The sequence below is a fragment of the Oncorhynchus clarkii genome, chromosome 19 (assembly GCF_045791955.1).
Source record: "Oncorhynchus clarkii lewisi isolate Uvic-CL-2024 chromosome 19, UVic_Ocla_1.0, whole genome shotgun sequence".
NCBI classification, from domain to species: Eukaryota; Metazoa; Chordata; class Actinopteri; order Salmoniformes; family Salmonidae; genus Oncorhynchus; species Oncorhynchus clarkii.
Genome location: NC_092165.1, coordinates 21,222,327 through 21,246,736, shown reverse-complemented (window position 1 = coordinate 21,246,736; position 24,410 = coordinate 21,222,327). Strand labels below are relative to the sequence as shown.

Below are 24,410 nucleotides of genomic sequence, written 5' to 3'. Positions count from 1 at the left end.
CAGTCTTTCGTGCATGCACGATTTTGATATGAGCACTGATATTACAGTAGTTATTTGCAGTACTATGCGAACGTAGATTTGTATGTGATGTTTTTCCACATTTGTGGTTGTTTTGGTCAATAATGTAGCCAAACTAGATGGCACCAGGTATTTTAATGACATTTGACAGATTTGAGTATGGTGCCATGTGCTGTGTGTCTGGTTTTGGTGAATCACAGCATTGGTGACTGTCTAGTGTTGAGTTGCCATTCTGTTCAAGTCTTGTCTGTCACTCTGCTTTTGGAGCGTGAGGAACAGGAAGTCGGGGAGCTGAGTCTTGAGCCCGTCTGACTCTCTTTCTCCTTTTTTCTTTCTCTCTTCCTTGGTGTCTCTTTGTCTCAGGAACAACCTGACAGTGTTTGACATGGTGACGGTGCGGGGCCATGGGTCCAAGGAGCTGCTGAGAGTGGGTGGCAAGCTGCCGGGCCCCGGGGCCTCATTACGCTTCAATGTCCCTCAGTCCACCCTCATGGAATGCCGAGACGGTGAGCCAACCACTCGGTTCATTTTATATTTGTAATTTATCCACCTTTCTCTCATTGAGAGAAAATCTAGTTTGTGCTCCTAGTGGCAATAACAACAACCAGTGTGTTACTCCACAAAAATCATCAATGATAGGGTTTGATTATATTTAATTTAAGTGCGGTATATGTAGGGCTGGGTGATATGGCCAAAATATCATATCACAATATAAAAAAAGGATGGTATTTTATATTTTTGAATACTAAAAGTTCTACATTTGCTGTATGAGTAATATGTGACCCTAGGCTGGCAACACAAACATTCTAAGTGATTCCAATGGGTCCATTTTGATTTGTTTTATGCTGTTCAATTCAACCAAACATTTTCATACATTTCTGTGTTTCCTGCACTTATTTGAGATCATTTCCACACTGCCACGTAGGGCTGCACGATATGGGCAAACAATCTAGGCCTTATTTTTTTAACCAAATGTTGCAATTGTGATTTGACTTGTGATTTAGAGCACAACACTTGGGTGAACTAATGATTATTTTAATTCTATAGTTAGAATATAATAGTGGGCACTTTGAATACAGTGTTGTTTGACATGACAACAAATTAAAATGCCAGGGAGGAGTTATTGTGACAGGGTAGGAACCAAAGTGTTAATAAGTGTTTCCTAGGAGACCCTATAATCTTTGGCTACATTTAATATTTTCTCTTAGCTACTTCATGTATCTAACATATTCATGCTTTGCGTATTCCTATTTGATTTAGAAGAGACTGTTGCACAAACAACATGCTGATTTAGGTCAACACCATCATTGCTATGTTGGTATGCTAGCCAGCTAACTATCGATTAGCATTAGTGGCTAACAAGATTAAGACCCAACTTGCTAAGAAAATACAAACTAGCTGTTTGCAGATGTAAGAAACACAAACTAAGTGTAATTATAGAATGCTAGTGGATTTATATTAAGAAGCAAAGTGAAAACAGCATCGTTGTCATCAACGTTGTTGCTGTTGCTGTGCTGCATGCAGACTAAACACAAGTGTCTCGTGGTCGAGGAACAGCAAATGCGCTCCATGAGGGAAAGGGAGAGGGGCTTAGGTGTGGAATACCGTTATATCGTAAAACACGGTATACCGCCCACCCCTAAGTGTATGCACTGTATGTAGCTAGATCTTATTAGATGTTTATCAATATTTGAATGCATTACTAATACAATTCATTAGTCAAGGCAAATGACGATGCTTTGTGGTATTGGAAAATTGAATGCAATGCCTTTCAGGTTAATTGGTAGGATATCAAATTTGGAATTCAAACTCAATTTATAAGGCCCTTGAATTTGAAACTAGGCTACTTAATCATTGTCTTACTATTAGTGGCGGTAGTTCAGCTGTACAACCTGTAATAAACTCATTTTAATGGCACTAAGCAGATTTATTGTAATTAAACGGACAATAAAGCGTGTCTTATCTGTGTGTTCTCCTACCTAGGCTAGTTAATCCTTGGTGGCATACCAAATGTCACCCTATTCCCTTTATAGTGACGTACTTGGTCAAAAGTAGGGACCCTGGTCAAAAGTAGTGCATTATAGAAGGAATAAGGTGCCATTTGGGACTCAGCCCTTGTCTTGCTCTACTGTTCTTAAGAGTGTGTGGCTGGCTACATTCATCTATTTCCTAAGTTCTTTATGCATCAAACAAAAAATGCTTCCTCCCATCTACCTCCCAGGCCTGCGCGCCAACAAGCCTCTGTTTGCCATCCGGAAGAGCTTCAAGGTGGAGAACGCCGGGGAGCTGCCCCTTACGATCACGTCCATGAACATCAACGGTTACAAGTGCCAAGGCTTCGGCTTCGAGGTGCTGCAGTGCAGGTCATTCAGCCTGGACCACAACTCCTCGTCCGAGATCACCATTGCGTAAGTCAAATGTCGGAAGAATGGGGGCAGATTGTTTTTGAACCTTTTTTTATGTGAACATATTTTGTATTAACTCAGCAGTAGTGTACATGCTTCAGGTTACTTTCAAGTGAAGGGTACATAAATTAATGAAAGAAAAATGGATGTATCATTTTTGTATTCAGTCCGAACGTATCAAGACGTTTGTATTGTTCAGTCGATCATTTGTTGTTATACAAGACATATCAAGAAATTGTTTTTGGACATTTGTATCGCTCATTGACCTCTCATCTCCTTCTCTCCTTTTCCCCCCACTGTCTCAACTTATATTTTCTCTATCTCCACTTCCCCCTCTTTCTTCCCTCTTTGGTTGTCTACCCTCTCGCCCCTTCTCGTAATCTCCCCCACTTCCTTTTCACCTTCCTCTTTTCCCCCTTCATCGCTCGCTCGCTCTCTCTCCTCTTACTCCACCTTCTCCCTCCCCTTCTCTTACTCCACCTTCTCCCTCCCCTTCTCTTGCTCCACCTTCTCCCTTCCCTTCTCTTGCTCCACCTTCTCCCTTCCCTTCTCTTGCTCCACCTTCTCCCTCCCCTTCTCTTGCTCCACCTTCTCCCTCCCCTTCTCTTGCTCCACCTTCTCCCTCCTTCCTCCCTCTCTTTCTCCACCCCCCTCTCTCCCTCCTCCAGGTTCACTCCAGACTTCACGTCGTCCTGGGTGATCCGGGACCTGACCCTGGTGACGTCGCGCGGCTCATTGTTCCCCTTCACCCTCAACGTGACGCTGCCCCACCACATGCTGCCCCTCTGTGCTCAAGTGGTGCCCAGACCCAGCTGGGAGGAGACATTCTGGGTGGTCACCCTTATCTTCACCTGGTCAGTGCCACCCCGAGACGCATAGACCAGTACTAACTTAGTGCCAACGTTGGGTGAAGAAAAGCCAATGTCGTACACAGCGTCATGATTTTTTGTTGTTGCATTAAAGAGGTTTCAGGTTGAAAGACAATGGACTTTGACTCCCCAAGCAGATTACCGGTGTCTACTTCTTTCTGTCAATTTGTTGGCACTGGTATCACCAATGAATAACCAGCCATATCCCCTCTCTCTCCTCCCAGCTTCTCCCTGGCGGGTGTTTGTCTGATGGCTTTCCACCAGGCCCAGTACATCCTGTCTCAGTTCTCCAGCCCCACCACCCGGAGCATCTACAACTCTGCCCTGTCCCGGGACAACGGCCCCGTCAACAACATCACCCCCAACGGAGTCAAGTAAGACCCGTTTCCAATCAAATATTTGTACCCTACATCAACAGTTTTACATGGTTAATTACCAATATAAAACATGATTCAAGTTAGATGTGTTGGTGGTACTTGATATAACACTCCAGTAAAAGTGTTCCATCAACCATGTTGTAAAAGTAGTTGCATGTTATCTACATAAACCTGAACTAATTTTGTTCTTTAAATGAAGCTTATCACCCATTTGATTAGCTGGAGATAATGCACTGGTATGGGTTTACACATACACAGTCTCTAACTGGTTGTTGTCCGTGTCCAGTAAAATGAAGGGCAGCTGCAAGACGTACGTGGAGACCTGCCACAACTCCGACAAAGGAAAGGGGCGTGGCTCCCCGGCTGTGGCCAACGGCTCCACCCCCCGACCACAGCCCTTCTCCTCTTCCTCCTCCTCCAAAAAGGGTGCCTCCACCACCCCCTCCCAGCCACAGAAGAAACATAAGGTGTCTGTTTACTACGGCAAGTACAAAACCAGCTCCTCCGCTACAGCGGCGACGGCGCCCGAGGAAGAGCGAGAACTAGACCTAACTCCCGACCTGGGAACCCTGGAACCTTACCTGAGCACGGACGCCTGCAACAACAACGAGCCCACGTTCCTCTGTCAAATCGACGTTAAGAAAACGACACAGCACTTTAAGGAAGCTCCCCCACAGAGCGCCGCCCAGGGGGAGGACAGCAAGGGGCCGGCCGCGGTTATGTTTCCCGTGGAAACACAAGCCGGCTTCCCCGACAATGTCACTGTGGGCCCGGGCCCCCGACCTGGTCTCCTGCTGTGCAGCTCCGTGACAGAGAAAGGGTACGACCTCGGTACACATTCGCAGTTTGCAGAGAAGAGGGACACAACAGAGAAAAGGGACAACTCTGAGCTGGAGGTGATACACAGGGTGATCAATTGGCTATTACTTGGTTTTATTTGATAGCTCGCTCTGATTGATGCTTGTAGCCTGGTTTCTCCTACAGCTCTGTCAAGATTTTTTTGTGTGCAATCTAAGTACTTCAGTACAGGGTGGAAATGTGAATGTAATCTTTCTCTCGTTCTCTCTCCCTCCAGACCAAAGAGGATGGTAAAAGCCAGAGGAAGAAGGCAGAGAAGACGGAGGCTGGTATCCCAGCCGGGAACAACAAGGCAAAAAAGAGTCGCAAGAAGAACACAGAGGGGATTTCTGGGTACCTGGCATCTTCAAATCGATAGACGGCGATAGACTCACTTACAAATTAATCTTGACAAATGGTTTGGTGCAGAATTCCATTTTGAATGAAATTGACAGCACTCAAAGGACAATCTTCAATAAGCCATTGCTTGGGATGAACCTATTCATCCCACACACATGTTATGCACCTAATTCACACCGCGGCTATTGTTCATTGACCAAAAGTAAAACATTTCACGTTAATATTTTCTAACTGGGTAGAAAGTGAAATGGTGAATTTGATTATTTCGATTTGGGATTGATTTAAATTTATGAAACAACCGTTAATTAGCTACCCTCAGCAGGCGTTTATAGTAGAACATTCAGCTGTGTTGAAGGTTTGTAACCCTGTTGATTGTAGAATCACTGCAGGAAATGTGAAGACTATGAAAAGCGACATTGGTCTTTGCTGTTCCCACAGGCTACCTGAACACAGCGTGGTTGTGATGTCAGTGCAGGAGAGGGAGCCGGAGTGGAGAACGGGAGAACAACAACAGAATATGAACGGAACCCGCACTCGGAACCGCTGCTCCACAGGAAAAACAGACGCACCAAAGCCCAGCCCCAACCCCGGCAGCCCCCTCAAACAGAACGGTGGGTACATATACATACACACACCAGGGTTTCCGTTAGGAAAATGTGGGGGCGGAAATTTGACCAGCAACCTTTTAATTGACCGGACATTTAAGAAATCTGCCGGACTCATATGCATTTGGGTGCGTAGCTGATTAGGGCGTCCACCCATGGTTCGCAGAATGACAAAAATCACATTTTATATGGTGGTAATTCATATTAACAGAACATGCAAGTCGAGAATGCAACGTGCGGAATACCGAATTCTGATGTGAACTTTGAAGATGTTAGAAGAACTGTCCACATTTACTTTTCCTCAGCCAAGAAGAAGAATAACGAACAGCAAAATCACTAGCCTATGTCAATTACTATCCCCCATGGTATAAACGTTTACCTATTCTATTGGTCAGCTTATCGAGAAAGAAATGGCCTATTCCAAACATACTCTGGGACAGTTGTGAGACGATGGATCCCAAATTCATGCAACCAGTAGGCCTAGGCTACATAAAAAATTAAAAATAAACTGTTAAAAAGAAATGAGTTTGACTCAACAGATCACAACGTTTAGCTTAAAATGTTGATCAACTATTATTTCTTCACATTATACGCGCAGCGATGCGCAACTGTCAGCACACATGCGAGCGGTTTCATATTTTATAGGCCAAGAGCAGGCTATTACCGGATAACGGAAACCCTGACAAACACACACATACACTCAAAAAGCTGGGACATCTATGGTTACACCCCTCAACCACTTGATAACCTGTGGCTATATCTGCCAGTCTGTGGTTAACTTGACCAAAGTTAAACCCTACCCCTCACCTAAACCACCATCCTGTTAAAAGCATTCTGCTGTGTCTGTGATGATGATATGGACATCTCTAAGTGTCTTTACACCTGACTGACCACAAGAAGGTGCCAAAGTGCCTTTTTTATTTTTCTAACACATTGACATGGTAGATGTTACAGTACATGTCCAGTTTTGCCACATTATCAGAAACATTGGGAATTCCCAATTAAATGCGATGGCTAAAGACGAGAGTGAATGAGTTAAAGTTAGTAGATTTACATTTTATATTGAACATTGGACAGTCCTCAGCATCTCTTTCTTTCTTTACATTTGACATTTTCATTTAAACAGTTGGAAACAGAAGGGAAGATATGCAAGTGGGAGAACCTTAGGAAGGTTGGCCATGGGGATTGAAGGGATTGAGCGTTGTATTTCACTGGCCTTGGAGTGTTACTGCATCGGCCACAGGCTTTACACAGTCCTCAACATCTCTTGCCCTCCTTTCCTGTTCTAGGTGTGTGTCTGGTGCGGCCACGGCGGAAGTGTGTGGAGTGGCGCGTGGCTTGCGAATCGGGCTCAGACTCGGGCAGCTCATCAGGTAGCGTGCGGGCCAGCCGCGGCAGCTGGGGCAGCTGGAGTTCTGCCAGCAGCGTTGAGGGAGACAAGGACCCCGACGCCCCGCACCACCGCACACACCACTGCACTACCTCAGCCAGGAAAAGTATGAACGCACTACTGCAGTATGCACGCTCACATACACATACACACACTGCACTCTATACAACACACACACACACACACAAGCACACTTTTATCTATACACAGAGTATACAGTACATGAGGCTCTTTCCATGACATAGAGGGACCAGGTGAATCCAGGTGAAAGCTATAAACCCTTATTGATGTCACTTGTTAAATCCACTTCAATCAGTGTAGATGAAGGGGAGGAGACAAGTTAAAGATGGATTTTTAAGCCTTGAGACAATTATGGATTATGTGAGTATGTGTGCGTTCAGAGGGAATGGGCAAGACAAAAGATTGAAGTGCCTTTGAAAAGGTGTATGGTGGTAGATGCCAAGCGCACCAGTTTTGTGTGTCAAGAACTGCAACACTGCTGGGTTTGTGTGTGCATTTGTGTGTGCATCAAGAATGGTCCATCACCCAAAGGACATCCAATTGTGGGAAACATTGGAGTGAACATGACCTCGTATCTCTGTGGAATGCTTTCAACACCTTGTAGAGTCCATGCCCCGACGAATTGAGGTTGTTCTGAGGGCAAAAGGGGGTTGCAACTCAATATTAGAAAGGTGTTCCCAATGTTTTGTACACTCAGTGTATACACATTCCCCCCACTCGCTACAGCAGCACCTTGGACAGGGAAAGTGCATACACTGTCACAACCACTGCGCTGCTCTTATCAGGAATCGTGCCCCTAGAGCAGGGCTCTTCAACCCTGTTCCAGGAGAGCTACCGTCCTGTAGGTTTTCACTTTAACCCTAATCTAGCGCCACGGTTGGTTAATAACAATAGTTTTTCACATATGTGGCTTGGGGATTTGAACCAACGACCTTTCGGTTACTGGCCCAACCGCTAGGCTACCTGCAGGAAGCCTGCAGGAAGGGTTAGAGAACCCTGCCCTAGAGTCACAGATTAACTTTAGGGAATGTGTTTTTTCCCCCTGGTCCCTACATATTGCTCCTTTACTATTCCCAACTCTCTCTCCGTCTCATCTGTTGCTCTGTCTTTCATCAGCATAGCCACGTGTCTCCATTCCATCCCGCACATGTGCTTCTCATCAAAATGTCCTCCTTTCACTCCAGAATAGTAGGTCCGGACCTATGCTCTGGAGTTCCGAGGCCTACAGAGCACCGTGGTGCTGGGTTAGGTTAGGCCAGATGTTTTCTTGTCCATTGGCTCTGAGTGACTTTTTCTGTTTTGGTTAGGGCTGAGATTCTCAAATTCCCCATCTCTGAATCCACCTCAGTGTACACCTCATCAGACATGGAAATGTTGCATCCATCTTTCACCTCACCTGTTCTCCATCTCTCTTTTTCTCTGCCCATTTTTCTCTCTCCCTCTTTCTCTGTCTACAGCTCTCTCTCTCAGCCATCTATTTCCTGTGTTTTGAGGGGCGCCACTTGTCACTTAAATCTCTTACTCTGATGACTTTTCTCACACTTGCTAGTGCCATTGTTTTTTTCTCGTTGACATAAGGACCCCAGAAATGTTTCTAATGACCTGCCAAACCCACTCTGGTAATGGCTGAAATGGGCTCAATGGAATACATTGGTTTTCCTGTGCATCTATAAGAACGCTAACACAACGTCTGGGATTTAACGCACCGTCTCGACAGTTACATCACAAGAAAGATATCTTATTTTGATCGGTTTAGATTTATGTGCAATCGAAAAAAGAAAAAAAAGTCATGATTTAGTTCAAATGTTTGCAAACTAGTGGCGCTGAAGTCAAAGCAACTTCTGAAAATTAAAGCTTAGATTATAGTGATATTATGTCTGATCTCGCAAACAATGGAAAGCAGGTATAAATAGGTGTAATCCAGAGCTAGTGTTTTGATTTTAAAAACGCATGGTTATCCTTCTCTTGACACACTTGTTGAATTATGCAAGAGAACATGACAACAATGATGAATCATTCATGAGGCTGTCTAGACAGTGCAGGTAAGTGCAGGTAGGCCCTTTATATAAATGTATTAATGAATGCAAATACACCCAGGCAAATGAGGCACATAATATTGTTAATTCTATCACAAAGTATTAAAAAAATACCTGGGAATAATTTTTTTTACATTTTTATAATAAAATGATACCTGAATTCCCACCAAAATGCCTGAACTCCATTCGTTATTTGTCCGTGCCAGTACAATTTTTTTATGTGCAAAAATTCTGTCAATATCTGATTGGTTTAAAAAAAAATCTAAAAGTTTGTAATATTTTTACTGTTGCATTTATTAGAATTGTTATTTAAACGTTTTAACAATTTCGATTAACATTACTACTTCCACGCTCTCTCTCCCTCTCTGACGCTGATATAGTAGAAAAAGGATGAATGAACTAACATGTTTTCATTAGAAAGCAGGGTCAGAGTTGTGATTTGTAGCTGTGTGTCTGTGTCCACAGGGGACTCCATACAGTACGGCGTCTACCCAGCCGAGAGGGACTGCTACCAGACCATGAACTCCACCTACAAGGCCCAGAGGTACACACACACACACATACACACACACACATTAACTGATTTAATCGCACAAACACAGACAGATAAATACACACATGTAAACACACACACAGCAACCACATAGAATGGAAGCTACTTATAAAGCTACTTACAGTTCAACCTACAACTGTAGTGTGGCAGGCCTGGCCATACTCGAACCAACTGAACCACTCTTATAGTGTTTCAAGAAGTGTACTATCATTCTTAAAGTCCTTACTGACAAAGACACTTTGATCCTATCAACCCTAATGGAGAAGTCAAAGTTCCAATAATAATGATCATTATTTATGTACATTTTTTTAAGTGCTTTTCATTACACACATAATCTCAAAGTGCTATATATGTCCCCTGGTGTGCAGCATGAATAACCTGTACAGGAAGGAGCCTTGCCAAAGCCCAACAGAGCCCGCCCCAGTGCCCCCAAGCTTTGCCCCCTGCTTCGCTTCTGTAGAAGCCCGCATGGACAGCACCATGGGTGAGTGAAGTGCTCAGTCAATAAATGTTGACATACCTGGACATCAGAATCTGTGTGTAAAATGTCTTGTCTGTTATAAATAGAAAGTTGATCTCAAAAAGGGAAGTGCTATAAAATTAGCATGCAAAGGGTATTGTTTTGTTTGTCATTGCATAAATGCGTTTCGCGAATGAGTGCGATTGCTGTAAATGTTTGGTGTCATAAATCGGGGATGGCCAACCCTCTTTCAGGACAGCCAAGTATGCAGGCTTTTTTTCCAACCCTACTATAAACCCTGCTTACCTTGTTATAAATGCTCTATGTTAATTGTTTCCCTCTTCTCTCTCAGGTGTGGCGGGCCAGTATTTTCCTGAGGAGACTTGGTCGGCTCCCTCTGTGCCCCTCACCAATGAGTTCAGGTACAACGCCTCAGAGGCCGTGCCCTACGTACCTCAAGCCTCAGCCCCCTTCAATGGGTATGTCACTAAGCCGAGAGGGAATTTACAAATTGTGTCTTTTCTACAATCATGTTGTAGCTTAGGAAGCCATTTTGATTGTCAGGCCATGTCGATCATACAGCTATTGTATACAGTAAGCATTTGACCTGAGGTGGTGTGCCCTAGTAGGAAGTCGACTGGAAGTCGACTGTGTGCAGCTCACCCTGCACAATTACCTCAAACATAAAAAAACATTCTCATGTCTACCTACTTCTCATAAGCTTCCTAGTAAAGCAATTAAAACAATCAAGAATGCCAGGAGAGTGCTAAAAATAGCCCACATTAACATATGTATCCTAAGAAACAAGGTTCATGAAATAACTTGCTAATAATAGATGACATTCATATTCTAAAACTCACTTAGATAATACCTTTGATGATACAGTGGTAGCAATACATGGTTATAACATATACAGAAAAGACAGAAATGCCAGTTGTGGAGGTGTTGCTGTCTATATTCAGAGCCACATTCCTGTAAAGCTTAGAATGGATCTCATGTTAAATACTGTTGAAGTAATATGGCTTCAGGGTCACCTAAAGCCCATTCGGGTGGGAAGCTGCTATAGACCACAAACTGCTAACAGTCAGTAACTGGATAATATGTGTGAAATGCTTGATAATGTATGTGATATCAACAGAGGTATATTTTTCTGGGTGACCTTAATATTGACTGGCTTTCATCAAGCTTCCCACTCAAGAAAAAGCTTCAAACTGTAACCAGTGCCTGCAACCTTTATTTAACTAGGAAAGTCGGTTAAGAACAAATTCTTATTTACAATGACGGCCTACCCAGGACAAACCTGGACGATGCTGGGCCAATTGTGCGTCGCCCTATGGGACTCACAATCACGGCCGTATGGGATACAGCCTGGATTCGAACTGTAGTGATGCCTCTTGCACTGAGATGCGGTGCCTTAGACCGCTGCACCACTCTGGGTTCATGTTATCAGTCAACCTACCAGGGTATTTACAAACAGCATAGGAATGAATTGATCAACATGTGTTGATCACATCTTTACTAATGCTGCAGAAATGTGCTTTAAAGCAGTATCCAAATCCATCGGATGTAGTGATCACAATATAGTAGCCATAAAAACCAAAGTTCCAAAGGCTGGGCCTAATATAGTGTATAAGAGGTCATACAATATGTTTTGTAGTGATTCCTATGTTGATGATGTAAAGAATATTTGCTGGTCTGTGGTGTGTAATGAAGAGCAACCAGACGCTGCACTTGACACGTTTATGAAATTGCTTTTTCCAGTTACTAATAAGCATGCACCCATTAAGAAAATAACTGTAAAAACTGATCAATCCCCGTGGATTGATGAGGAATTGAAACATCTTATGGTTGAGAGGGATGTGGCAAATGGAATGGCAAATAAGTCTGGCTGCACAACCTATTGGCAAATGTACAGTACTGCAAACTGAGACATCATGTGACTAAGCTGAATGAAAAGAATAAACTATCCTATGAAACAAAGATAAATGAAGGATGGTAATACGCTTTGCAGCACCTTGCCAGCTACTTTAATGATTTGTTTTCATCGGCAAGATTAGCAAACTTAAGCATGACATGCCAGCAACAAACGCTGACACGACACGTCCAAGTATATCTGACCAAATTATGAGAGACAAGCATTGTCATTTTGAATTCCGAAAAGTGAGTGTGGAAGAGGTGAAAAATTCCACCTGGGTCTGACAACTTGGATGGAAAATTGTTGAGGATAATAGCGTACAATATTGTGACTCCTATTTACCATATTTTCATTATAAGCCTATAAGAAAGTATGTGCTCTCAGGCCTAGAGGGAAGCAAAAGTCATTCCGCTACCCAAGAATTGTAAAGCCCCTTAACTGGCTCAAATAGCCGACCAATCAGCCTGTTACCAAATTGTGTTTGACCATATTTATTTGTATTTATGCTACAATGCTATTTTACAGTAAACATATTGACAACAGACTTTCAACACTTTATAGTGAAGGACATTCAACATGCACGGCACTTACACAAATTACTGATTGGCTGAGAGAAATTGATAATAAAAAGATTGTAGTAGTTGTTTTGTTAGACTTCTGTGCGGCTTTTGATATTATCGATCATAGTCTGTTGCTGGAAGAACGTATGTGTTATGGCTTTACACCCCCAAATATATTGTTGACAAAGAGTTACCTGTTTAACAGAACACAAAGGTTGTTCTTTAATGGAAGCCTCCAACAAAATCCAGATGGAATCAAGAATTCTCTGTATCTATATATGACTCAACACTTTACACGTCAGCTACTACAGCGAGTGAAATCACTGAAACGCTTAACAAAAAGCTGCCGTCAGTTTCAGAATGGGTTGCAAGAAATAAGTTGGTCCTAAATATTTCTAAAACTAAAAGCATTTTATTTGGGACAAATTATTCACTAAACCCTAAACCTCAACTACATATTGTATTGAATAATGTGGAAATTGAGCAAGTTGAGGTGACTAAACTGCTTGGAGGTGTTGATGCAACAGTAGCTAAGATAGGGAGAAGTCTGTCCATAATAAAGCGCTGCTCTGCCTTCTTAAAACCACTATTAATAAGGCAAGAACAGACTATGGGAGGCGCGAACAGACTATGAGAGGCGCGAACAGACTATGAGAGGCGCACAGTGCTACATACTCTATTCCACGTCAGGTAACTGATGCAAGCAGTGGAATCAGATATATATATATATATATGCATTTAAAAAAAATAAAAATACACCTTATGGAACAGCGGGGACTGTGAAGAGACACAGGCACACGCACTCTACACACGCGTATGGCTTTTGTATTGTTGATATGTGGTACTGGAGTAGTGGCCTGAGTGCACAGACTTAATGTGTTGTGAAGTGTAACTGCCTTAATGTTGCTGGACTCCAGGGATCCTTAATAAATACAAATGTGTTTACCCCTGTGATGTGGCTACCTGTCAAGTCATATACGTTTTTTATTGTGAAATGATGTGTGTTAGCTCATTTATGATTTTGTGTTTTCGTTAATGTATATTTGTGTTCTTGAACAGCTTCCCTTGGAACAGTGCCAACAGCCAATGTAACAGCCCGTATGCATACTGTGGCCAGGGCAATTACATGTCAGCAGGTAGGCGTCAAATCTACTGTGTTATTGTGTGTAAAATGTCTTATACAGGTCTCCCTTGAAAAGGGCGTTTGAGCTCAATGGTACAACCTGGTGAAATATCATGGGAAAAACACTTACCATTGTATCTGTACCATCGGTCCGCAGGCAACACCAACTTCCACAACAGTTACCCGTGCCAGCCAGAGAGCCAGGCGGTAGCCTACAGCCACCGGCCCAGCTGGAGCGAGGAGTGTTCCCAGCAGGCTCCCTCAACCTGGGATACAGCCGGCTGTGTGGGCAGCAAGGTAATCCCCCGGGACCCGCTGCTGGCTCTATTCAACCTAATCCCCCTAATATCTATCATTACTGTCCCCGTCTGCCTCAGTCAATGACCTAGTCCTAACCACGACTTCGTGCAGGTTTACTAAGTGTCTGCACCAAAGAAAAAGCTAAAACAGGAAACTGCCTTCATTTACACTTAAGATTCATGTTTTATTCTTCAAACCTTTATTTTGCCCTTTTGATCCGTCCCCAATGTTTCTCCTTGTTGAAAAAGGCATGTGCAAACACTTTAAGTTAAGCTTAGTATTTAATATTATATATTTATGATTTTAATATAAAATATAAAGGATTGTTTGGAATTATTTGAGTGGAAAATCAATGTAAGTGTTATTGTAACTCATCTGAATCTGTGGAGCTACCTTTTTGTTTACTGTCTGTTTTCTGAAACCTCTGTTTTTCCCTTTTGGTGTGCTGTCTGTGGTTACCAAATGTAACATCACAATCTTACTGTGTGATTTATAACAAAGCAAATAGAGCTTATAAAATAGGAACTGCAATCTCTGTGATTTGAATGGGAATCTAGGGAGTAAGGCTTTGTCTTCTTCTCTTGAGTGGAAAACTTCCACTTTTCACAAACTACCCACCATGGTTCTGGCCTCAGCATGGGTCAATACAATGTTGATCATAGTCTTTCAGTTAGGCTTTATTATTATTTTTTTTCACCTTTATTTAACCAGGTAGGCAAGTTGAGAACAAGTTCTCATTTACAATTGCGACCTGGCCAAAATAAAGCAAAGCAGTTCGACACATACAACGACACAGAGTTACACATGGAGTAAAACAAACATACAGTCAATAATACAGTAGAAACAAGTCTATATACGATGTGAGCAAATGAGGTGAGATAAGGGAGGTAAAGAGACCATTGTTTACCTGTGATTTAGACAAAACAATGTCACTGACCGCTTGATGACACAGATGATACCTTTCTTTTCCTAATTCTTAGTAAAAGTCACATAAATGGTACTCATCATTGTATTGAATTGTTTTCTAACAAGCACCAGAAAGTCAATACCAAAATACTAGCAGTGACAGGGCTGTAAAATGAAGCTTTTATGCTTATTGTTTTAGCCAGATTATGACCACCTCCATTATCAAATGTTTTGTGTGCAATGTTTCCTCAGATATTTTTTGGCACTGAGCAAATTTCTGGTCTGCTGAGCACAACTTCCAACATTTACTCTGAACACTGAGGCTCTACCTGCATTACATTACAGTTTTAAAAGTGGCCTTGTAGGCTACTGTGGCTATTTGATCATAGTGTAGGCCTACCATAAAAAAAACAATGGAGAAAATACATCCCATAATATTTTAACATGGAAATAGCAGTTATATCATTCAGCCTACAGTAGCAGCCAATGTGTGGTGTTCAATGTAGGTCTACATTCCATGAGACTTTTGAAGAAAGAAAAACATGCAGGGCTTGACATTAATCTTCAGACAAGGAGGTGACTGAAAATGTTGTTTGATGCAAGAAACCACTTTACAAAATAAAATGCATTATTATTCCCATATTCCCAAATTATGTTACCCTCTGCCTATTGGCTACTTAGTTTATTCAAGCCTGTCTCAAAATACAACACTGCGTCTTTAAGACAAAAAAAAGCTCTTTACCTGACTTGCTTTTCAAAAATGTCTAGAGGTGTATTCGTTTTGCGCTCTTGTAGGAAACAATCATGCCCCTATTGCTGACTACAAATGGGCTAATATCTCACTAACTAGCAAAGGATAATGTTTACATGTGGCTCTCAAAACAAGCGCATCTACTCACAGTCCAGTTCAAAGTAAATTGCACAGATCCATATATGGCAATGGTCTATTTGCATATGCCTACTGCAGCTCTGATTTGTTTATGCCGCACAGGCTGAGTAGTTTTTAATTTATCTGTTATTTTACCAGGTAAATTGACTGGGAACACATTCTCATTTGCATCAATGACCTGGGGAATAGTTACAGGGGAGAGGAGGGGGATTAATAAGCCAATTGTAAACTGGGGATTATTAGGTGATGGCTTGAGGGCCAGATTGGGAATTTAGCCAGGACACCGGGGTTAACACCCCTACTCTTACAATAAGTGCCATGGGATCTTTAATGACCTCAGAGAGTCAGGACACCTGTTTAACGTCCCATCCGAAAGACAGCACCCTACACAGGGCAGTGTCCCCAATCACTGCTCTGGGGCATTGGGATATTTTTTTTAGACCAGAGGAAAGAGTGCCTCCTACTGGCCCTCCAACACCACTTCCGGCAGCATCTAGTCTCCCATCCAGGAACTGACCAGGACCAACCCTGCTTAGCTTCAGAAGCAAGCCAGCAGTGGTATGCAGGGTGGTATGCTGCAGGCATAGTGCGTATCAATGCAATAGAATCCTACTCCAATGAGTTCTGCCTACAACAAAATCTCTTGCATAGTTTCGATTTGTTGCACTGAAAGTGGCGAATATTGTGTTGATTCGATCACAATTGCTACAGAAAAGGGAAACGTTGATAGTGTTAACAGGGAAAACTCTAGAACAGTTGTCACCAACCCTTTCTGAGTCAAGATCAATTTGAGTCAAAATGCAAGCTGAGATCTACCAGTCGCACCGCATTATTTCTACTTCATGCACAAATTTGTTACTCCTATGAACAGAGAAAGTGAAATATTCCTCGATATTTAAAAAAAAACTATCCGCAAATAATAACAATGCAAGCCTATATATGCACTTTCCTACTCATTCATTACTGTTGCAGTGCTTGTTGTAGCGCTGAGTGGAAATAGGAAGAACATGAATTTTATGGCTGATAAAAACCATCTCTTTGCTGTACCCATTGACAGTCTCTCTAGTCATTTTTGAAATCTCATTTTGAAATCTCACAGTATCAACTTTACTGTAGCTTTCTTTTATGCCTGCTATGCTACTGCAGACACTGTTCCATCCTATTGGTCAGCGGTAGACCTATAGGGCACTTGATTTTCTCTTTGGGCCCGCTGTGATCGCAGAGTTTGTACCTTCAGACACATGAAGTGGTTATAAATGGCAACAGTTCTTGAGGGAACATTGTGTGTATAGGAATTCAAACATAGCTTCTCATAAACTTTACTTTTAGATTTTTGCCATCAATGAAGTGTCCAGTAACATTTAATACGATAATTATTTTTGTAAAATAAATGGTGCCATATCTTTTCTAAACCATATTTTGTTTCTCTCTCTCTTGCTTTGTTTCCCCCTTAGCCATATTTCCCTGGCACCAGGAGCCTGTCCCCCATGTCTAGTCTGTTCGGTTCCATCTGGACCCCCCAGAGTGAGCCATACCAAAGCCACTTCCAGCCCGAGCGCTCAGTCCCCATGTCCCCGGTGTCCCCTGTCTGCCCCATCACCCCACCTCACGCCCCCTTCAACCGGGAGCCCGGGGGCATGTGCCGCCCCAAGCAGTACTCCAGCTTCAACCCTTTCGGCCCCCACATGAACCTGGACATTTGGAACTCCTCATCCAACCGCAGCTCAAACTCGCAGCTGTCCAACGACTCGGGCTACTGCGGCGACGTTTAATAAAAACCTGGCATAACCGACGACAACAAACAAAAACGATGCTATAAAATAAAGGAACAAGAAATGAATGTGCTTTTATCGATAATGGGGGAAAAATGTGAATATTCCTTTACTTTTATGTTCCTTTTTTTTCAAACGTTCAATGTTGTGAAAAGTTAAGCATTTGTTGTATATTTTTCTAGATGTTTTGCAGTTTTGATCATAGAAAATAAAAAAAATAAAAAAAGTTTTGAACTTGATGTCTTGTTTGCTGTCCCCCATGCTACAACTATTTAGAATATGGCAGTAACCGAAGGACCGCATAAGCCTGTTATCTTTGCCGTCCATCAAAATCACTTTCATACAGCAGTATAAATTGCTTTTCAAAAACAATTATAACCAGAAAATGTCACAGAATTCAAATGTACAGTCGTGGCCAAAGGTTTTGAGAATGACACAAATATTAATTTCCACAAAGTTTGCTGCTTCAGTGTCTTCAGATATTTTTGTCAGATGTTACTATGGAATACTGAAGTATAATTACAAACATTTCATAAGTGTCAAAGGCTTTTATTAACAATTACATGAAGTTGATGCAAAGAGTCAATATTTGCAGTGTTGACCCTTCTTTTTCAAGACCTCTGCAATCTGCCCTGGCATGCTGTTAATTAACTTCTGGGCCACATCCTGACTAATGGCAGCCCATTCTTGCATAATCAATGCTTGGAGTTTGTCATAATTTGTGGGTTTTTGTTTGTCCACCTGCCTCTTGAGGATTGACCACAAGTTCTCAATGGCATTAACCATGGTTGACAGAGGAAGAACAATGATTCCAAGCACCAACCTCCTTTTGAAGCTTGCAGTCTGTTATTTGAACTCAATCAGCATGACAGAGTGATCTCTAGCCTTGTCCTCGTCAACACTCACACCTGTGTTAACGAGAGAATCACTGACATGATGTCAGCTGGTCCTTTTGTGGCAGGGCTGAAATGTAGTAGAAATGTTTTTTGGGGATTCAGTTCATTTACATGGCAAAGAGGGACTTTGCAATTCATTGCAATTCATCTGATCACTCTTCATAACATTCTGGAGTATATGCAAATTGCCATCATACAAACTGAGTCAGCAGACTTTGTGAAAATGTATATTTGTGTCATTCTCAAAACTTTTGGCCACGACTGTACAACAGGTGATGCCCTAATAATATACAGTGAAACTAAGTGAAATAGAGACCAAACCAAGTAATCAATTGATTCAAATCACTGTGCACAATTGATATCAATCAATTAAAAGTATGTTTATAAAAGTCCAATTTTTAAGATTCTAGGATGAGGATATTCGTTGTTGATCTTCGACCATGAATTGAACTATACTGAACAAAAATAAATGCAACATGTAACAATTTCAAGTTCATATAATGAAATCAGTCAATTTTAAATACATTCATTAGGCCCTAATCTAGGGTCTGGGAGGGCATAAGCCCACCCACTTGGGAGGCAGGCCCAGACAATCTGAATGAGTTTTTCCCCACAAAAGGGCTTTATTACAGACAGAAATACTGTCTGGGTGGCTGGTCTTAGACCATGTGGAGGTCTGTTATTGTCCCCACCACAAGGTGCACCTGTGTAATGAGCATGCTTTTTAATCAGCTTCTTGATATGCCACACCTGTCAGGTGACTGGGTTATCTTGGCAAAGGACAAAATGCTCACTGACAGGGATGTAAACAAATTTATGCAAAACATTTTATAAAAAAGCTTTTTGGCGGATGGAACATTTCTGGGATCTTTTATTTCAGTTCATGAAACATGGGACAAACAATTTACATGTTGCGTTTATATTTTTTGTTCAGTATAAATCAGAAATAATACTTGATAAAACCAGTCCCCATGTTTCACTCTGGCTTCACTTCCTCTTTTGACTCAATGTACTGTTCCATATGTATTGTGGACAGAGAAAAGGGAAATACTACATTATCCTCACTATTTGGCATCATTTCCCTGGCTACCCAAACTCCTTGCTACGGCCAAATGCTACGCCACGCCATTCCAATGGACAGTATATTGCTTGCAAGAACAGGCGCCAAGGGAATTTGGGACAGTCAAATTCTCACTGACCGGTGAGGGAAACTCAGAACACATTTTAGAAGACGGACCACTCTTATGTTTGTTTGAATCAAGGAACCTAGTGGTTTATTTTGCTCTACATTTCTCAAGTTCTAATAATTTAAAAATAATTGTCATAGTTGTATATACACTGTGGCCAGTTTATTAGGTACACCACCCCGTTCAGGAAAATGGTTCGCTCCTACAGACATTGAGTCACGTGGCAGTGGCTTGCTACATAAAGCAGGCTGAAAGACATTGAGGCATTCAGTTACTGTTCGATTGGGGAAAAGGAGTGACCTAAGCAACTTAGTGCCAGGCAATATCTCAGAAACGTCCGGCCTCCTGGACTTTTCACGAATGACAGTGCAAGGGTTTACCGAGAATGGTGCGAAAACAAAAAACATAGTCAGTGGCAGTCCTGTGGACGAAAACAGCTCGTTGATGAGCTGTCGAAGGAGAATGGAAAGAATCGTGCAAGCTAACAGGCGGACGACAAACAAGTAAATAATGGCGCAGTATAACAGTGGTGTGTAGAACGGCATCTTGGAGCGTAGAACTCGCCAGTCCTTGTCACGGATGGGCTATTGCAGCAGAAGACCACACCGGGTTCCAACAAGAAGAAGCGGCTCCAGTTGGCACGCAATCACCAACTGGGCAATTGAGTGGAAAAACATTGCCTGTTCTGATGAATCCCGCTTTCTATTGCATCATGCTGATGGCAGAGTCAGGACTTGGAGTAAACAGCATGAGTCCATGGCCACATTCTGCCTGGTGTCAACGGTACAGGCTGGTGGTGTAATGGTGTGGGGAATGTTTTTTCCTGGCACATGTTAGGTCCTTTGATAACAATTGAGCAACATGTACATGCCCTGAAGAATTCAGGCTGTTCTGGAGGCAAAGGGGGGTCTGACCCGGTACTAGATGGGTGTATCTAATAAACTGTGTATAACTAGCTGTATGTTGTATCTTACAACCTAGTTATTATAATCTGAATAATTGGGCACACTTTTATGAATAACCATTTTAAATGCTTATTTTCATGTCTATGAATTTGAGGGGTTACATTTCTCCAACCCAATCCATCAGCAGACACAGGGATGGGAAGAAAGATTTCTTGAGCAATCTTGAGGAGCTTGTGTTCCATGTCAGTGCTCTAGAAGTCTATCAAAATGGACGTTTAGAGTAAATTGGACCTGTTGGCAGTGTAACACTTCGCCTAAACAATCAATTTGAGAGAAAAATGTTCTTGGTTTTACAACAGGGTTCCCCAAATTTGGCCTGTGGATGGTTTTATTTGGCCCCCCAAGTTTTTTGAGCACATGGGAAGACTGGAAGAACACCAGTCAGCTCCAAGTGATTTTCATTTAAGATATCTGTTCCCAAGTATTCCCACACATAATAGCGACACGTGATCGTGTACAAATGTAACCAAGGTTTAAAATTTATATTTTTTTAGTCAAACACATGTTTGGGCTTCTTGCGGTCAATTTGCAGTCTACAAATTGTTTGTAATTATATTCCAGCCCCCTACCGTCCACTAAAGATAAAATAGGCCTGCGGCTGAATCTAGTTGATCCATGTATATTTCATATCCCAACACAACATTAATTTTCACAGAGACAGATTCACAAAGCAATGACAATGGGGGGATTTTGGGCAGTAAAATACAAAGGTGTGAGAAACATTGTTCATAGAGATGTCAGTGTTTTCAACATAGCTTTTATTGAATTACAAACTCAATGCTGTCCTATATTGAGGTAGATGTTTCCACATTTATTCTGACTGGCCATTGGGGCAGTGGAGACAAGCCTCACCTATGCATGCCAGTCTCTCTTGGCTAAGAGTTCAGGAGAGACTGACTGCATCACTTCTTATTCTTATAAGAAACAATGTGTTGAAAATCCCAAATGGTTTGCATAGTCAATTTACAGACAGCTCTGACACACACGCTTATGCCACCAGGGGTCTTTTCACAGTCTCCAAATCCAGAACAAATTCAAGAAAGCATACAGTATTATATAGAGCCCTTATTGCATGGAACTTCCTTCTATCTCAAATTGCTCAAATAAACAGCAAACCTGGTTTAAAAAAAACAGATAAAGCAACACCTCACTGCACAACGCCTCTCCCCTATTTGACCTAGATAGTGTAACGATTTTCTTCCGTGGAAGGAGAGGACCATTGCGCAGCGTGGTTAGTGTTAAACATCTTTAATATAGACGATAACCGAGAACACTACAAAAATACAAAACAATAAATGTGAAAACCGAAACAGTCCTGTGTGGTGAAACAAACACAGACACGGAAACAATCACCCACAAAAACACAGTGAAACCCAGGCTACCTAAGTATGATTCTCAATCAGAGACAACTAACAACACCTGCCTCTGATTGAGAACCATACTAGGCCGAACACAGAAAAACAACCTAGACACACAAAACATAGAATGCCCACCCAGCTCAAGTCCTGACCAACACTAAAACAAGGAAAACACAAAATAACTATGGTCAGAACCTGACAGATAGTTTGTGTGTATACATTGATATGTAGGCAATGTGTGCCTTTTAACATGTTTTATGTAATTCTGTCCATGAGCTGTTCTTGTCTATTAATGTTCTGTAATATGTCATTCTGTGTCATGTTCCAGGTTTTTTTGTGTGGACCCCAGGAAGAGTAGCTGCTGCTTTTGCAACAGCTAATGGGGATCCTAATAAAATACCAAAAATACCCAGAGACTGCTTTTCTTAAAAATGTAGATATTCCTCAATTCTATAATTTCCCATATTTTGTCTGGTGCTACAAGTGCTGCGAAAATGATTGGTGATCAATAGTATAGTTCACACCACTCCTTGTGTAACCTCTGAGGATGTTTCCAGGCTGGAGTATGGACATTAGTGTAAACCTATTCAATGATCAGACAATGCAAGAAATGCTGTGCTATGGCAAGGGTGTACTTTGGGGGTTTAGGACCCTGAACATCAGCAGACACAATCTGCAATCCTTCAACAATCACCTTTTCACGAAACTGGACAAGTTGACCACCATCGACTTGAGTTGGAATGTTTTCCATAGCATACTTGACAGCTGCGTCTGGCCTCCAAGTCTCAGCTTACTGAACCTCTCGTCCTCCCACTTAACAAAGGCAACCCTTTGCCTTCCGAAGAGTTTGCACGTTCTTGATTTAAGCAACAATGACCTGACGCTGTTAAACATTGAACTTCCTCTCCTTACTGAGCTGTACTTCTCTGGCAACAAGATCTTGAGTTTGATGGATGGAAAGTTGTACCTTTGTCTGAAGGTTTTCTCCATTCGCAACAATGCCCTTTGCTCCTTTAGCTGTGATGACTTGGAGGGATACAACAAACTAAGGGTTCTGGAGGCTGGTACCAACACATTCGTATGTTCGTGTGACTTTGTGGCTTTCATGCAAGATGACATGGGTCATCTACCCACCTTAGTAGATGGATCTGGGGCCTATGAATGCGAGTCACCTGACGCGGTGAGAGGGATGCCCATCGTAGACGCTCGGCTATCAGTGTTTGAGTGCCACGCAACATTATTCCTGTCCCTTCTTTGCACTAGCATTCTCATGGTCCTGTGTCTGGATGTCTGTGTTACAATTGCGATGCCCTGTGGTACCTAAAAATTACCTGGGTTTGGCTGAGAGCTAAAAGGAGGCCAGTTCTCAAGAGAGGCGACTGTCGGCTACAATGCCTTTGTAACCTATAGTGAGAGAGATCTGGGTGGGAGGAGGAGCATCTGGTCCCAGAGCTTGAGCAAGTGCAACAGCCATTACAGATCTACCTCCACAAGAGGGACTTCCTGCCCGGTGGGTGGATCTTGGACAACATCATGGACACCATAGAGAAGAGCCACAGGACACTCTTTGTCCTCTCCCAAAACTTTGTGTGAGTACGAGCTGGACTATTCCCACTTCAGACTGTTAGATTTAAAAACGACAGGGCCGCGTTGAAACTGCTGAAGCCCATTGCCAAGGAAACCGTCCCCAAAAGGTTCTGTAAGCTGTGTAAGGACATGAACTCTAGGACCTACCTGGAATGGCCAGAAGATGACAACCAGTGAACTGAGTTTTTGCAAAGTCTAAAAGTGTCAATACAAAGACCTGAGCAGAAAGCTTAAAAATGTGAAAATGTAGGTATGCTATTGCTGTGCTGCTGTTATTTGAAACAATGGAATTTCCTTAATGTGAAATGTTTTGTTTATTAAAAGGTGCATCAATGCAATTCAGGGTAGTGTTCTGTAGGCAAAAAATGGGAGATAATGTTTTGAACCCTACCAGAGATACTGGATATAATGAGCAAATGCTTGTGTCTCCATCCAAACAATGGGATTTGTTGTGCACAGAGTGGAACGTCGGGCTGTCAAGCTCACACTTATTCCTCTCTTTGGATTTGTGGATACATCTTGTTATTTGAATATTAGATGAGGGGTGTTGACATCAACCACCTCCCACTGAGCACAGACTTCAACGTCTACTCCACGTTGGTTCAACGTTGATTCATTGGCCGTCTCGAATTTCAACAACGACAACTCCAATATAAAGCGTTTTTTCTCAAAGTTGCCAGGATGTCACTTGCATTATACTTTTAAATCAGTACACCCGTGACAACCTAAGCATTACGGAACCTCTATGAGATCAAATAAGCCATCAAAATAGCAATTCATTTTTATCTTGACTAAATTCGTCAATCTCTCATTGCCCCCCATACAAAAACGTGTAATTTGCTAATGAATGATCTTCGCAACGTGGACAGATTTTGGGCCCTTTCGTTTCCCATCTTCCTCTCTGACCTTACAACCTAGGCAGGCTCAATCCCAATCAATCACTCTTCACCCCTATCAACACTTTATTGACCTCAATTCTGAATACGTTTATATCAAGTAAGAAATGTAGGTGCTAAACCTA

The 24,410-nt window shown here is 42.2% G+C and overlaps 1 protein-coding gene and 1 pseudogene across 8 annotated transcripts in view; both read left to right on the top strand.

Moving 5' to 3' along the window:
- The window catches only part of LOC139374914 (transmembrane protein 131-like), a 103,022-nt gene extending 85,387 nt beyond the window's left edge, over positions 1 to 17,635 (top strand). For 3 of the 8 annotated variants that reach the window (XM_071116136.1, XM_071116138.1, XM_071116143.1), the window contains exons 21-34: positions 382 to 524; positions 2,240 to 2,426; positions 3,092 to 3,277; positions 3,517 to 3,666; positions 3,956 to 4,577; positions 4,745 to 4,860; positions 5,305 to 5,477; positions 6,761 to 6,967; positions 9,384 to 9,462; positions 9,840 to 9,955; positions 10,284 to 10,410; positions 13,466 to 13,542; positions 13,687 to 13,826; positions 17,079 to 17,622. In XM_071116136.1, the coding sequence (XP_070972237.1) occupies positions 382 to 524; positions 2,240 to 2,426; positions 3,092 to 3,277; positions 3,517 to 3,666; positions 3,956 to 4,577; positions 4,745 to 4,860; positions 5,305 to 5,477; positions 6,761 to 6,967; positions 9,384 to 9,462; positions 9,840 to 9,955; positions 10,284 to 10,410; positions 13,466 to 13,542; positions 13,687 to 13,826; positions 17,079 to 17,396 (2,641 nt within the window). In that variant the 3' untranslated portion in view covers positions 17,397 to 17,622. Of the gene's footprint in view, positions 1 to 381; positions 525 to 2,239; positions 2,427 to 3,091; positions 3,278 to 3,516; positions 3,667 to 3,955; positions 4,578 to 4,744; positions 4,861 to 5,304; positions 5,478 to 6,760; positions 6,968 to 9,383; positions 9,463 to 9,839; positions 9,956 to 10,283; positions 10,411 to 13,465; positions 13,543 to 13,686; positions 13,827 to 17,078 lie in introns of all 8 variants that reach the window. The other 5 variants (XM_071116139.1, XM_071116137.1, XM_071116140.1 and 2 more) reach the window with 5 other exon arrangements.
- A 1,323-nt stretch (positions 17,636 to 18,958) lies between these two features.
- On the top strand, positions 18,959 to 23,623 carry LOC139374432 (toll-like receptor 2; annotated as a pseudogene).
- Positions 23,624 to 24,410: the final 787 nt, after the last annotated feature.